The following is a 17,191-nucleotide window of genomic DNA, read 5'->3' as shown; positions in this document are numbered from 1 at the left end:
GATGATCATGTAATTTTTGTTTTTAATTCTGTTTATGTGGTGTATCACATTTATTGATTTGTGAATGTTAAACCATCCCTGCATTCCTTGTATGAAACCCACTTGATCATGGTGGATTATCTTTTTGATATGCTGTTGGATTCAGTTAAGTAGTATTTTGTTTAGGATTTTTGTATCTATGTTAATCAGGGATATTGGTCTGTAGTTTCTTTTTATGTTATATCCTTTTCTGGTTTGGGTATTATGGTGATACTGGCTTCATAGAATAATTTAGGGGGGATATTCTTTTTCTGTATCTTTTGGAATAGATATCAATAGGATTGGTACCAATTCTTCTTTGAATGTCTGATACAATTTAGCTGTGTATCTATCTGGTCCTGGCCTTTTTTTCTTGGTAACTTTTTAATTACCATTTCAATCTTGCTGCTTGTTATTGGTCTGTTCAGAGTTTCTGTTTCTTCTTGGTTTAATCTAGGAGGGTTGTATATTTCCAGGAATTTATCCATCTCCTCTAGGTTTTCTAGTTTATGCACATAAAAGTGTTCATAGTAGCCTTAAATGGTCTTTTGTATTTCTGTGGGATTGGTTGTAATATCTCCTGTTTCATTTCTAATTGCACTTATTTGGATCTTCTCTCTTCTTTTCTTAGTTAGTCTCGCTACTGGTCTATCAATTTTATTTATCTTTTCAAAAATCCAGCTTTCTGTTTATCTTTTGTATTTTTTTTTTCAATTTCATTTAGTTCTGCTCTGATCTTGGTTATTTCTTTTCTTCTTCTAGATGTGGGTTTGGTTCTTGTCTTTCTATCTTCTTGAGATGTGACTTTAGATTGTCTATTTGTGCTCTCAGATGTTTTGATGTAGACATTTGATGCTATGAACTTTTCTCTTAGCACCACCTTTGCTGTATCCCAGAGGTTTTCATAGGTTGTGTCACTATTATCATTCAGTGTAAATATTTTTTTAATTTTCATATTGATTTCATTGTTTATTCAGTAATCATTCAGGGGTAGGTTATTTAGTTTCCATGTATTTGCATGGTTTTCAGGGTTTCTTTTGGAGTTGAGTTCCAATTTTATTTCACTGTGCTCTGAGAGAGTACTTGCTATGATTTTGAGTTTCTTAAATTTGTTGAGACTTGTTTTATGGCCTATCATATGGTCTCTCTTGGAGAATGCCCCTGTGCTGATGAGTAGAATGTATATTCTGCAGTTGTTGGGTAGAATGTTCTGTAAATAACTGTTCTGTAAATATTCGTTCTGTAAATATCCGTTTTGTCCATTTGTTCTATGGTATAGTTCTTTGTTGACTTTCTGTCTTGAAGACCTGTCTGCTCTCTGTGGAATATTGAAGTCCGCGACTATTATTGTGTTGCTGTCCATCTCATTTCTTAGGTCTAGTAGAAATTGTTTTATAAATTTGGGACTTCCAGTGTTAGGTGCATGTATATTTAGGATCGTGATGTTTTCCTATTGGACTAGTCATTTTATCATTATATATGTCCTTCTTTGTCTTTTTTAACTGCTGCTGCTTTAAAGTTTGTTTTGTCTAATATAAGAACAGCTACTCCTGCTTGCTTTTGGTGTCTATTTGCATGAAATATTTTTTTCCACCCCTTTACCTTAAGTTTATGTGAGTCCTTATGTGTCAGGTGAGTCTCTTGAAGACAGCAGATACTTAAATTTGTTGAGACAAATTTAGTGAATTCTCATCCATTCTGCCATTCTGTGTCTTTTAAGTGGAGCATTTAGGCCATTTACATTCAATGTTAATATTAAGACGTGAAGTACTATTCTGTTTATCATGCTATTTGTTGCCTGAATACCTTGGGTTTTTTTTCATAGTGTTGTTGTTTTATAGGTCCTGTGAGATTTATGCTTTAAGGAGATTCTATTTTGGTGTATTTCGAGGATTTGTTTCAAGATTTAGAGGTTAAAAAAAATTTAGAGCTCCTTTTAGCCATTCTTTTAGTGATGGCTTGGTAGTGGCAAATTCAGTGTTTATTTTTCTGAAAAACACCATCTTTCTTTCATTTATGCAGCTTAGTTTCGCTGGACACAAAATTCTTGGTTGATAATTGTTTTATTTAAGGAGGCTAAAGAGAACCCCAATCCCTTCTAGCTTGTAGGATTTCTGCTGAGAAATCTGCTGTTAATCTGATAGGTTTTCCTTTATAGGTTATCTGATGCTTTTGCCTCACAGCTCTTCATCTTGACTTTAGATAACCTGATGACTATCAGGTGCCTAGGTGACGATCTTTTTGTGATGAATTTCCCATGTGTTTTTTGATCTTCTTGTATTTGGATGTCTAGATCTCTAGCAAGGCTAGGAAAGTTTTTCTCTATTATTCTCTCAAATATGTTTTCCACTCTCTTAGATTTCTCTTCTCCCTCAGGAACACCAATTATTTTTAGGTTTGGTCATTTAATATAATCCCAAATTTTCTTGGAGGCCTTGTTCATTTTTTAAAATGGTTTTTCTTTGTCTTTGTCAGATTGGGTTAATTTGAAAGCCTTGATTTCGAGCTCTGAAGTTTTTTTCTTCTACTTGTTTGATTCTATTGTGAGACTTTCCAGTGCATTTTGTAATTCTCTAAGTGTGTCCTTCATTTCCAGAAGTTGTGATTTTTTTTATGCTGTCTATTTCACTGGAGATTTTTCCATTCATATCCTGTATCATTTTTTTTATTTCTTTAAGTTGGACTTAACCTTCCTCTGGTGCCTCCGTGATTGGCTCAGTAGTCGACCTTCTGAATTCTTTTTCTGGCAATTCAGAGGTTTCCTCTTGATCTTGACCCATTGCTGGTAAGCCAGTATGTTCTTTTGGAGGTATTAAAGAACCTTGTTTTGTCATATTACCAGAATTGTTTTTTCTGGTTCCTTCTTATTTGGGTAGACTATGTCAGAGAGAAGGTCTAGGACTCAAGGGCTGCTGTTAAGATTCTTTGTCTAATGGGGTGCTCTCTTGGTATGGTGCTCTCCCCTTTCCCCTAGGGATGGGGCTTCCTGAGAGCTGAAGTGATTGTTATTTTTCTTCTGAATCTAGCCTCCCAGTGGAGCTACTGGGCTCCAGGCTGGTACTGGGAGTGTCTGCAAAGAGTTCTGTGATTTGACCCATCTTCAGGTCTCTCAGCTGTGGATACCATACCAGCACCTGCTCTGGTGGAGGTAGCAGGAGAGTGAAGTGGACTCTGTGAGCGTCCTTGGTTGTATTTTTGTTAAGTGTGCTGGTTTTGTTTTGGTCGTCCTCAAGCCAGGAGGTAGTGCTTTCAATAGCACATCAGCTGCAGTAGCATAGGGAGGATCAGGCAGTGGGTGGGGCCATAGAGTTCCCAAGAGATTATGTCCTTAGTCTTCAGCTACCAGGGTCAGTAGATAATGACCATCGAGTGGGGACAGGGTTAGGTGTGTCTGAGCTCAGACTCTCCTTGGGTGGGGTTTGCTGTGGCTGCTGTTGGGGGTAGGGTTGCAGTTTCCAGGCCAATGGAGTTATATCCCAGGGGTGTTATGGCTGCCTCTGCTGAGTCACACAGGTCACCAGGAAAGTGGTGGAAAGCCAGCAGCCACAGACCTCACCAACTCCCACACAGCCCACAGCCCAAAAGGCCAGTCTCATTCCCACTGTGCCCCGCCAACAGCACCAAGTTTATTTCCAGGCAGCCTATGAGCAGGGCTAAGAACTTGCCCCAGGCTGCAAGCCTTCCTGCTGAGAAAGCAAGCTGACTCACAGAGCCTGCCGTGGCAATCCACTCCTTCAAAGGGTCTGTGGATTTTCTCTGCTTTCCTGGTATGTTCCTATGGTAGTTCTTGGAGCAAAAGTTCATGATGTGGGTCTCCACATGCTGCTCTGTCCATCTGAGTGGCAGCTGCAAGTTAGTCCTGCCTCCTATCCACCATTTTCCCCCTTTACTCTCAGCAGGTTCATTTTCTAACTTTCTTTCATAGAGAGTCAGTGGCTACTTAGTAGGGGTTCTGGCCTGGCGGGCTAGTGCTAGGGTGTGTCTTGGTCAGGTTGGGTGTTTACATAATTTTGGAATGAATAGAAAGATACAGAAGATGAATACAGGGACCACTAAGAGTAAAACCAGAGAAAAGAATTGGTTGTTAAGACAAAAGGGAAAGCATACAATCTAAAATGGGACTCAAAACCAGGAGAGCCTGAAGAGCCAAAATAAGAATTGAAGCACAAGTGCATTAGTAAAACAGAATCCACGGATTAGCGATGTGATGCAAAATATTTTCTTTCTTTAATTTTTTACTTTCTTCATTGCTTAACATTTAGTCCATAAAAGTAAGCATTTGGAGGGAACCCATCTCCTAAGGCCTCCCCTTCTCTTTCATTTTCTTAACTGTGCAATTCTTCAGGATTCTAGTTTAGTCTTGCTAGCCAAAGCCAGGGAATTGTCATTCTTGGCATCATCCTGGGAGGAGAAAGGTAAAATTCTACAAGACTCCTGCATTTCTCATAAATCCTTGAGATTCTTCAGAGTAGAGAATTTATAAGACAAGCAAACATTTCTCCTACTAATATTGCTCACCAATTACAGCATACCTCTGATGAATTATTATGCTAAAAGACCATTTCCCTGCCATGGATTGAGAAAGAGGAGGAAACAAAAGTAAAGGAAAGGTGGGAGAGAGCACACTCTCCCAACCATCTGTTCATTGCACTGCTTTTTATGTTTGAATTGAGATCTTGGACTTTTAGATGTCCTCTAACTCTTCAAGTTTTTGACTCTTTGCTAGAACTTCTCTGGTGTAGATGAGACCAAAGTTCTTATTGGCTTGAAGCTGCTAGTCAATCATTCTACTCTTTAGCACACAGATGTGGTCTCTTGCATGCAGAGAATTTAAAGTGACTAGAGCCTTGTGGTCTATTCTTTTTATAGATGAAAGCAGCATTTGATCATAGCCTCAAGGAAAGTAATTTTAGAAATGCAATGTGGCTGACTTTTTCTCCTAAATAGAAAAATTTAATCTTTTACAAAGGCAATTTTGTTTTCTTTTTATACACCTTTCCATCTTTCATCTGAATCCTTTATCTTGCCAACATCATCTCCATTCACTTTTCCACACATATCCTGTGCTTCAGCCAAGCTGAACTATTTATAGCTTCCCAAAGGCATAATGCTTGTTCATGCTTCTGCCCTGTTGCATATTCTGTTTTCTTTGCCTAGAATGCTTCTCCCTCTTTGAGTTCTTGATGGCACTCATTCCTCAAGGCTATTACATTTTTTTTCTTCACTTTCTCTTTCTGCCCACAACCTAACTTTCTGCTCTGGCCCTCATTCTTCTGTGTTCCCATATTGCTGAATTTGTACCATAAGTAACACAATTTTGTAATTATACTTGCCCTTCTATGTTTTCCATTAAGTAGTCAGCTCCTTCAAAACAAGGCTGAAAGTCTAAGCACCATTGTAGCACAAACATGTTGGCCATGTTATAAACGGTAACCAAACATTTACTATATTAGTTATCTATTGTTATTTGTGGCCAAAAATAACAAACAGTAATTATCTCACAGGGTCCGGAAACTAGGAGGGACTTAGCGGGGTACCTCTGACTCAGGATTTCCCAGGAGGTTGTAGGCAAGCTGTTGGCTAGAACTGCAGTCTTTTCAAGGCTTGACTGGGGCTGAAGGATTTGCTTCCAGGCTAACTCATGTGGCTGTTAACAAGGTTCAGCTTCTGGTGGGCTGTTGAAATGAGGGCCTCAGCTCCTTACCATGCCACATAGGCCTTTGCATGAGGTTGTTCACAATGTGGTTACTTGCTTTCCTAAGTGCAAGCGATCTGAGAAGGAGGACACACACAAGACAGAAGCCACAGTCTTTTTTTATAACCTATTCCCAGAAGTACAACTCATCTCTTCTTTTTTTTCTTTTTTATTCTATTTGAGACGGAGTCTCGCTCTGTCACCCAGGCTGGAGTGCAGTGGTGCAATCTCGGCTCACTCCAAGCTCTGCTTCCCAGGTTCACACCGTTCTCCTGGCTCAGCCTCTCGAGTAGGTGGGACTACAGGCACCTACCACCACGCCCGGCTAATTTTTTGTATTTTTAGTAGAGACGGGGTTTCACGTTGTTAGCCAGGATTGTCTCAATCTCCTGACCTTGTGATCCGCCCACCTTGGCCTCCCAAAGTGCTAGGTTTACAGGCATGAGCCACTGTGCCCGGCCTCATCTCTTCTTTGTTAGAAGCAATTCAACGAGTTCAACTCACACCCTAGGGGACAAAATTTCACGAAAGTGTGAATACCATGAGGTGGGGCTCAATTGGGACCATCCTAGAGGCTGTGTACCACACATTTCATCTGGTAAAGTTGCTGGCTAATTAAGACTTGAATATTTAACACTATTGTTGGTGATAGTAATGGAAGTTCAAGCTCAGTATATTTAAGAGAATTGTTACTTTTTAACAAACCTTCGCTAAGAGAAAGTAAAATGTGTTAATTGTTTGGAATATTAACTAATTCTCTTAAATTACTGTTAAATATTAACTTCTTCAAGTGGTACATAGTGAGTACTTTCTCACTGAATATACTGAAACAGGATACTTGGGCTATTTTACTTATGATTTCTGTACTGTCTCTCCCAGAAGTGGTAGTCATATACAATCACTACAACAAAGTTACTTTAAAATGTAAAGATTTCATGGTCTTATTTATTTATCTGTTCAATGAGCATATATTGAACACTTGCTGTGTACAAAGGACTGCCCTGGTGTTAGATATAATGCCATTTTTTGTACAAATGATAAATTTCTAGCTTTATATTGAAAACCTTAGTTTTTAATTACACAGTAAGAATGTTCATCTATAATATGAATATGGAAATGAAAATGTATAATATAACATTCTTCTAGGTCTCTCCATTAAAGGGAAAACATTTCCATAGGAAGTACTTAAGACAGGGATCCACAAGTTATGACCAACAAACTTAATCTTGTCTACTGCTTGTTTTTGTAAGTAAAATTTTCTTGGAATACAGACACACCCATTTCCTTATATATTTCCTGTGGCTGCCTTCTTGCTACCCAAAGAGAGTAGAGTAGTTACAACAAAGATCATGTAGCCTTACAGAGCTTACAATATTTACCATCTGGCCCTTTATAGAAAAAATTTGTCAACTCTTGACTTAATACCGAAAAATAAAAGTTGTGCTTCATGAATTGTTAGATTAGGATTTATTAAATACTTATATTTGATGATTACTTAGTGATGCAAGTGATGCACTTAGGATTTTCCATAATAAGGCATCAAGCCACCTATCTAGTTTTATTTGCTATTATGATTATATCATATATCTGATAATAATAGTAATAGATAATTTTATTGAGCACTTACTAAGTGTCAGGCAATCTATTCACACACACACACATACACACACGTATCTGTACATGCCTCATTTGTCTTTGTAACACTATGTGAAAGGCACTGTTTTACAGAAGATGAAACTGAAGTTAAATATACCAGAATTTCAGCTTAGGATTTTCTGATTTCAAAGCCCAAAGCCTTTGTGTACGACTCCTCCATTTCTTAGCGTTTCCTCCATGAATATTATATTTTATTCAAACTGAACTCTTCTTTATTCTACAAATGTGCCTCTTTCCCATCTCTCTACATTTGGCTCAACCTACTTCCAACTCTTGGAATGCCCTTCCCAGCCATTTCTTCATGCCTGAATTTTACTAGTCTGTCAGAGGACTTCATCACTCCTGCCTCTTCCATGACACCTTTCTTGAATTCCTAGCCAGAAGTAATCTCAGTCCTATTCTTCAGCTGAAAAGCATCTATTGTGGTCCCTGGTATGCTTAAACTGTTTGATACATACTGGGTGATGATGTTAAAATACTAGACTGTAATGTTGCACATGAATTATTTTATAGTCATAGAATATTTTTCTTCTAAAAGATCAAATAAACTATGAGTATTTTTTCTAAGGTTGTTATTATAGAGTAAACTGACATTCATAATGAATAATCTAATATGTAGTAAGGGAATCTGACAAGAAGTTAGTTCTCTTATTTCAGTCTGAAATTGCAAATATATTTTGCAGTTCTCTCTAAGCAGTTTTATGTGCCTCATTTCCTTTTTATCAGCAATATTTTGTAACTGCATATATGAAATGTAGGTTGAGCATGTAAAACTGTCTTGGTCATAGGCTGCTATTTTACCAAGTCCACCGGATAGTTGGTATTTTTTGTAAATTATATTATCAAGGATATTGGGAATAAACCAGCTTCTTAAGACTCTTATATATCTTCTAGAGTATACTTCTTATTTGGATTTTCTTTGAAAGGATCATGGAATTATTATAAAAGCCAGACCAGCTTTCTTCATGTTATTAAATACATTTGTGTTGGTTTCCATTGACACAGGTTTTGCTTTATCTACTTTATTTCTTTTATTACTTTAAAAGGATTGCATTAAGCTAAGAGCTATATAGAGAGAAATATGACTTCATGCAAAAATATAACGTAGTCTGGAAGAGTTAATGAACAATGCAAGATAGTACAAAATCAAATTATCGGTGTAATGGTGTAGCTCATGGATTCAGAAGATGAAGATACTTAGTCTTTTCTAAATAATTTAGTACTTGATTATCCACTGTCTTATACTATGTATTAAAATACTCAGAAAAAAACATTCAAGAAGCTTTTGGCTTACAGTTTGCAGGGAGTTCCCAGCATTTTCTTCTGGCTTTAGTGCAAAAGCAGTTAAGACCAGCCCTTGGAATGAATCATTCCTGTTGTGTTTAATTTTATAAGTTCAACTTAACTAGTCCGTGAGGTGCCCACACATTTGGCTAAACATTATTTGGGATGTATCTGTGAAGATGTTTTTGGATGAGATTAATATTTGAATGGCAGACTGAGTAAAGCAAATCATCTACCCTACTGTTATTGGCCTTATTCAGTAAATTGAAGACCTGAATTGAACAAACAGGCCGGGTAAAGGGGAATTTCTCCTGCCTGACCTCTTGAGCTGGAACATTGTTTTTTTCCAGGCCTTCAGACTTGGACTGAAATGTTGGCTCTTGACTTCGAGTCTGCCAACCTTTGGATTAGAATTTACACCATCAACTTCCTTGGTTCTCAGGCCTTTGGATTTACAATGGAACTACACATAGGCTGTCCTGCACCTCCAGCTTACCAACTGCAGATCGTTGGACTTCTTAGGCTCCATTAATCATATGAGCTAATGCCTTATAGTAAATCTTTCTCTAGATAGATAGATAGATAGATAGATAGATAGATAGATAGACAGACAGACAGACAGATAGATAGATTCTATTGGTCCTATTTCTCTGGATAACTTTGATCAATACAATTCCTCAGAGGATCATCTCCTATTTCTGGAACTAAATTCTGTCCCTACCAATTTGTGTTAATAGCTAAAAGATACTGCTCTCAAATCTCATGCAAGTACTCTAGATGTGTTGTCTAAAAAGGATAACTATTTGTTTTCTTGTTTTCCCTCTGGGTTTCTTTGATCTTCCATATTTTATTTTAATTCTGATGGTATTTCTTTTGACAATGGAAAAGGAAGCTCATATATTGAAAACCCCTGTTATGTGCCTGAAAACATACAAGTTATTTTTCTCTTATTTTATCTGCACATATAAATGATAGAAGATGGTAGTTAATCATTTGCATTTTTACAGTTAAGAAAATTGAAATCCAGAAAGATTAAATAAATGATCTAGTGTTACACAGGCAAGTTGTTCACAGACTTCAGCATCTGGTATCAGGATATAAGTTTTGATGCTTTTAAAAATTAACATTTATTAAAAGACTAAGAGTTAGTTATATTTAAATGTATATCTTGTAACAACAAGTTGAATAATAAGCAACACAGAATTGATGATAAAACTAACAGTGGGACAGGATAGCATGAGTCAGAACCACAAATCTAGAAATGGAGCCATAAAGACTTTAGATACTGGAATTATCAGATTAAAAAACCAAAGCCAATTGTACTTGCCATTTTAATACAAAAGTAAGCTTGAAAATGTTTTTAGGAACTGAAAAATACAAACTAGTGACATCATATACTTGATTAAGAACCAAATAGAAATTTTGGAACAGAAAAATCTACTAAAATTAAGAAAATGGTTTGATAGCAGCCTTGACACAGCTGAAGAATCAATAAACTAGAAAATAAATAGAAGAAACTATTAAAAATGCAACAGAGAAACAGAATGAAAAGAGAGAATAAATGGTTAAAAGAATAAAGCCTGCCTAGCATTACTTCAATAGAGTCCAAAAGGAGAGAAAGAGAGAATGGGGAGGCAATATTGGAAGTTATATGGTAGAGAATTTATGCTCCTCCTATAGTCTGTCCCATTTCTGCTGATGGCAGCTCTATCCTTTTAGTTCCTCAGACCAAAGGCCTTAGAGTCATTCTTCTCTCTTTCTCTCCCTATATCCAGCACATCAATAATTTTTAAAAATTTAATTATTTTTAAATAGACAAATACAAATTATATATACTTATTGTGTACAACAAGCTGTTTTAAAATGTATACATTGTGGAATAGCTAAATTGAACTGATTAGCATACTTATTACCTCACATACTTAGCATTTTTATTTTGTGGTGAGAACACTTAAGATCTACTCTTTTAAAGAATACAATACATTGTTATTAACTATAGTCACCATATTGTATGATAAACCTCTTGAACTTATTCCTCCTAATTGATATTTTGTGTCCTTTGACCAACATCTCCCCAGTCCCTGGTAGCCAACATTCTATTCTCTGCTTCTATGAGTTCAACTTTGTTTAGATTTCATATATAAGTGAGATCGTGTGGCATTTTTCTTTCTGTGCCTGGCTTGTTTCACTTAACACAAGGTCCTCCAGGTTCATCTATACTGATAACAGAATTTCCTTCTTTTTTAAGGCAGCGTAGTATTCCACTGTATGTATATATTACATTTTCTTTCCATTTATCCATTCATCTGTTAATGGACACAAGTTAATTCCATGTCTTGGCTACTGAATAATGCTACAATAACATGGGAGTGGAGATATCTCTTCTACATAATGATTCATTTCCTTTGGATATATACCCAGCAGTGGGATTGCTGGATTATGTGGTAATTCTATATTTCATTTTTGAGGAACTCCATACTATTCTCTCTAATGGCTGTACTAATTTACCTTCCCATTAACAGTGTACAATGGTTCCCCTTTCTCCACACCCTTGCCAGCATCTGTTATTGCCTGTCTTTTTTATAAAAGCCATTTTCACTGGGGTGAGATGATATTTCATTGTAGTTCTGATTTGCATTTCTCTGATGATTAGTGTTGTTAGGGATTTTTTCATATACCTGTTGGCCATTTGTATGTCCTCTTCTGAGAAATGTCCATTCAGATCCTTTGCCCATTTTTAAATCAGGTTATTGTTTTCTCACTATGAGTTGTTTGAGTTCCATATATTTTGGATGTTAACTCCTTATCAGAGGTATGGTTTACAAATATTTTCTCCTATTTCATAAGTTGTTTCTTCACTCTGTTCATTGGTTCCTTTGCTGTGCAGAGCTTTTTAGTTTGACATAATCCCATTTGTCTATTTTTGCTCTTGCCTGTGCTTTTGAGGTCATAGCCAAAAAATCATTGCCCAAACCAATGTTGTGGAGGTTTTTCTCTGTGTTTTCTTCTAATAGTTTTACCACTTCAGTTTTACACTTAAGTCTTTAATTAATTAAGAAAATATTTTTTAGAGAGGAGTCTCCCTATATTTCCCAGACTGGCCTTAAACTCCTGGGTTCAAGCAAACTTCCTGCCTCAGTTTCTCAAGTAGCTGGAAGTACAGACATGTACCATTGCACCCAGCTTTAATCCATTTTGAGTTAGTTTTTGTATATAGTGTGAGATGAAGGTCTAACTTTATTCTTCTGCATGTGAATATCCAGTGTCCCAGTGCCATTTATTGAAGAGGCTGCCCTTTCTCCATTGTATGTTGTTGGCACCTTTGAAATAAATTAACCAAATTATTTCTGGGATTTCTGTTGTTTTCCATTGGTTGATGTGTCTGTTTCTATGCCAGCATCAAGTTGTTTTGATTATTACAGCTTTGTAGTATATTTTGAAGTCAGGTAGTGTAATGTGCTCAGTTTTGTTCTTTTTGTTCAAGGTTGCTTTGTCTATTCAGGAGCCATCAAAAAAATTCTTGGTCTATTTCAACAATTCTGTACATTTCAACACATGTCCAGAATCTAATCACTTATCATCAACTCCAAAATGCTAACATCATGACCTCTAGCTTGGGTCTCTAGTCTTAACATATCTTCCTGCTTCGAAATATTAAATATTATACTATATAGTACTCAAAGTCATACCCTAAAGATGTATTTATGGTTGACATTTTTTTGTTTTTATTATTTATTTTTCATAGTGTCTATGTTCTACTTTTTAAGTTTCTGAAGTTGTTTCAACTATATTTTGAAGTAGAGTGTGCTCCTACCTTAACTATGCCAATCTTCTTCAGGCTCTGTTTCTATGAACCCAATCATACCTATGCATATCTTTTGCATACCTACTATGACATGCTAACTAGCAGAAGGGTAACATGGCATCAATCTGAAATTTGAATCCTTTTCTACCAGTAACTGACAATATAACTTTGAGATTAGTTTCTCTGTAAAATAGGGATGGTGATAGTAGAATGTATTTTGTAAGTTAATTTGGGTATTAAATGAGATTCAATAAGTAAAATCATTTAACATGGCTGTCTGCACATAATAAATGCTCAATAAAAGTTATCTATTATTATGTCACTCCCTGCTCAGTCTTCAATATTTCTCATTGCCTACAGAATTAAGTATGCTTATATTCTAATAAAACTTCCTTTCACTCATTTAAACTTATCTCCAGTTTTTTTGTAATATGAAATAACAGCTTCAACTGTGCTCTTCCTACCTTCATGCCCTAATATCTAATGTTTTGTCCCAGCTTTCTTGCCTGAAAACTGAAGCCTTTCACAGATATCTTCTGTCCAAGCCATAGTCTGATTGCTCCCCCACCCCACCCTGTTTTTTTATCATGCTTCCTTTATCTGTTATCAATTCTCAAGTTATATTGCATTATAATTTGTTTACATGTCTGATGCCAAACTTAAGAGTATACTTTTGGGCTGGGTGCAGTGGCTCATGGCTATAATCCTAGCACTCTAGGAGGTTGAGGTGGATGGATCACTAGAGCTCAGGAGTTCAAGACCAGCCTGGGCAATATGGCAAAACCCTATTTCTACTAAAAATACAAAAAATTAGCCAGATGTGGTAATGTGCACCTGTAGTCCCAGATACTCAGGAAGCTAAGGTGGGAGGATCACTTGAGCCTGGGAAGTTGAGGCTGTAGTGAGCTGTGTTCATGCTACTGCACTCCAGCCTGGGTGATGGTAGTGAGACCCTGTCTCAAAAAAGAAAAGGAAAAAAAAACCCCAACAGTATACTTCTCAAGGGCAGGGATTATTTTGAAAAAAATTCATAGATTTTATTTTTAGAACTTCATAGATTCACAGCAAAATTGAGCAGAAATGACAAAGTTCATATATTCTCATACACAAAGCCTCCTCTACTATCAGCATTCTGCTCCAAAATGATACCTTTGTTATAATTGATGAAACTACATGGACACATCATTATCACCCAAAGTTTATAGTTTATATAGGTTCATTCTCGATTTATACATTCCATGAGTTGGACAAATATATAATGATGATGTATACCCACCATTATAGTATTAAATATAATAGTTTTACTGCCCTGAAAATCCTCAGTGCTTAACCTATTCATCCCTACCTCCCTCTAGTCCCTGGCCAGAGATTCTTCCTAGTTAATCTTTAGAACATAACATAATATTTGACTCATAGTTGCCCCAAATAAGTGTTTTTACATGTGTAGTTTTTAGATGAATGAAAGAAGGAAGGGATAGGTTGGAAAGAATCAGAGCATCTTGCTGACTAATGTTTTGTGTGTTTCAATATTGACTCATGGTTTTCTATTCTACTCAGAAGACCACCCCATCTCTTCTGGATGTCAATTCAAATCCCACCTTTTCTATTAAATCTTAGAAGAGTGTGCTCTGGACACTTTTAAGACTTATTTTATGAGTCATCCAAGTAATTCTATGTGTCGTACTTGAATTTTTTGTTTTATGGGCCTTTGTCTGGATTTGTCAGTGAGACTGAATTATATTTTTATGTGGTAGGTAGAGTTTTATGATAATTCATCCCTTTGTGTTTTATGAGGAAAAGATGCCTTAGTAAATTACTGTATTTCACTGGGGATTGTAGAGGAACAGAGAAACTTCCTGGTCTATAAAAAATTCAGTCTCAGTCTCTTTTGCAATCAGTTCAGCTAACTGTCTAGGAAAGAAAATTATTGGGAACTAATTAAAAACAACAGAGAAGTAAACTTTTTATTTTATTATTTTTTTTTGCAGATTTGAGCTTGCAGCAGTTTTCATAAAAAGCTATTGAAGTTTGCCAAATTGTTGTTAAAATAACTTTTCTATGTGCTACCAGAAGTTATTTATAGAATAATTTTCCTCCTTTTTCAAGTATTTTAAACATTCTAAAATCGTGTCTTTGATGTTATTTTGCTTTAATATGAATTTAAGAAAAAAAGTTACACATGTTGTTGATTTTCAAGTCATCTTTTGTTTATTCCCCCCCTCCTAAATACTGAACATAAGAGAAGATTAATTTAGATTCTGAAATTTTATTCATTTAGCTTTGACCACATAGGATGCTATACTTATCTAGGGGTGATAATTTTGTGTTTATCTACATCATAAAACCATTTTGCACAAATTTCGGTTTTTCATCAAGCTTCATTCACTAGGATGCTTTTCTATAGTTTGTGGAATTTCTAGGAAAAGTCATTTGAGGAGGCTTGAATTTGGGTTTTATGCATCAAGGAGATATAAAACTCCTACTTTAATAAATATAAATACTCATTTAAGAGATTATTGGGAAAGTTTTAGCCCAATCATATCATAAAATTATATTCTTTTTGTTAAGGTAAGGTTTTAGTTATTCATATAGTAGTAGCAGTCTTAAGAGCTGTGCTGGATAATCTATCATTATGAATTGAATAATAATACTCTTGTCTCAGAGCAACATTCCAGGGGGTGATAGTTACCATTTTAGAAGGAAACAAAGCATTCAAAAAACATTATCTTTAAAATATACCACTGAGCATATTCCTCATTATGATCTTGTAATTGATACCAGTTTTAAAAGTTGAAATCTCAATTTATGTTCAGAAAATTAATTTCAAGTCTTAAAAGGGAAACTGAGTGATTAGGTTCATGGCAGTTCTATTTTTATTCACAGATAATGCCTCTGAGGTAGCAATTACTACTCCAGGAACTAGTAACCATAGAAACAGCTCAACAGGCCCAACACCTGATTGTTCACCTCCATCCCCTGATACTGCCCTCAAAAATATTGTAAAAGTCATTCGACCCCAGGTAAGTGCCCAGAATGACATCATTTTCCCTATAATGTGTTTTGATTTGAATCAATGCATGTACATCACTTATATTGCCATGCCTGGACTATTTTATGTGGTATGTCAATGGATTTCTAAATTAAAAGAAGGGACTCAGAAGAGGATGTTTGCTTCCTTTGAAGTTGGTGATAAACACTGAAATCTGCATTAGTTTTTGGAAAAATGAATTGTGCCTATTATATGAAGCAGTGAGACTTAGAAAAATAGCTGTTTTACATCATTTTTCTCTCACAACATTTTAATAATTATGCTCCAATTATTGAGCTGTTACATATTTTCTGGTGTTTCCTGATCCTTTTGTCTTCATTCTTCTGGACAGTGCTGCATGGTTTGTGATTATTTCTCTGTCCTCCAACCCAAGTGATTTTTATATTTCTCTATCTTCTCTATCTTTATGGTTTCAATGAATATTGTCTGCGTTTAATATTGCTCCTTGTTTTCCTCCAGTGTTCCCAGTCCTTTAGCTAGTCTCTCTTTATCATTTTTTCTTTTTCCCATTCCTGTCTCTTTCCTGTATGGGTTTCTCTCTTTTCTCCCTTCTCTTTCAGTTGGATTTTCCAGTAGGCGGTTTGCAGGCAAGCTTTAGAAATATCATTGGGACAAGCTGTTCTGTGATATTTCATTGAAAATAGCACTTATAAAGCTGTTTGCGTTATATTTTTGCCAACAGATGGACCCAGAACACGAAATTGGTGGTGTTCTCAACCTGGCTCATTCTGAATGGGCCTCATAAAATCCAAGACAGGGGGACTTTGGATTCAATCAATGCCATTCATCATCTACTTAGATATAGAGTATGAATAAATCCTTTGAGCCAAATTGTAGGGCAGATGTGTCTTTTAAGACTATTTAGGTCTAAATGAGCAAGATTTGTTTAATATTTTTCCTTGTTTAACGTAAGTTATTTTAGATCATTTTTATTATAATCTTCATCCTCATTGATAAAATGGCACTTAAATTTTGGATATCCACTGCAGTTTGTAGAACACTTTAAATTGCTTCCTATATCCTTCATCAATTCAAGTGCAATTTGTGTTTCAGTGTTATAGATAACACCATTGGCACCCCAAAGGGGCTACATTGTCCAACTGGAGTTTCTTTTTTTTTTACTTTAGTATATTTGCCTCTTCCAGTCCTGCTCAGAGGTTAAAAATATCCTCATGAGGTTGTATAATTTGACACATCTTTAGGAGTATGGAATATGCAGGTTCAGGGGCATTTAGGCACAGGTAACATTTGACACAGTGCCTCAATATGTGGAGGAGAAAAATGTTTTCAAAAATGTCCTCTTCTGCCAGGCACAGTGGCACACGGTTGTAATCCTAGTTACTTGGGAGGCTGAGGCAGAGAATCACTTGAGCCCAGGAGTTCTAGACCAGTCTGGGTAACATAGTGACACCTTCATCTCATTACAGAAAGTCCTCTTTTTGAAGGAAATTTGATTGGGTCTATTTGCTTCAAGAGAAACCTCACTAAACCCAGATTTAGATGCTATCTGTCATGTTCGTTGACATTGGTTTTCTCATATGAAGGTGTTTCTGGGGTTATTGTGTTTCTAGTGCATTTCTAGCATTTTAAAGCTATTTAAGTAAGACATTGTCCTATATATGTTAATAAAATTCATTACTAAATATATTTGTTTTTATACCAATGTAAATTCTCTAATGTAAAT

At 36.0% G+C, this 17,191-nt stretch overlaps 1 protein-coding gene across 7 annotated transcripts in view; it reads left to right on the top strand.

Annotated features, from left to right (window-relative positions):
• The window catches only part of ANKS1B (ankyrin repeat and sterile alpha motif domain containing 1B), a 1,261,284-nt gene that overhangs the window by 520,770 nt on the left and 723,323 nt on the right, over window positions 1–17,191 (top strand). For all 7 annotated transcript variants that reach the window (XM_055238636.2, XM_055238632.2, XM_055238630.1 and 4 more), the window contains exon 11: window positions 15,342–15,478. In XM_055238636.2, coding sequence (XP_055094611.1) covers window positions 15,342–15,478 — 137 coding nt within the window. The remainder of the gene's footprint in view (window positions 1–15,341; window positions 15,479–17,191) is intronic.

The sequence above is a fragment of the Symphalangus syndactylus genome, chromosome 13 (genome assembly GCF_028878055.3).
Source record: "Symphalangus syndactylus isolate Jambi chromosome 13, NHGRI_mSymSyn1-v2.1_pri, whole genome shotgun sequence".
NCBI lineage: Eukaryota > Metazoa > Chordata > Mammalia > Primates > Hylobatidae > Symphalangus > Symphalangus syndactylus.
This window is presented reverse-complemented; position numbering and strand designations above follow the sequence as displayed.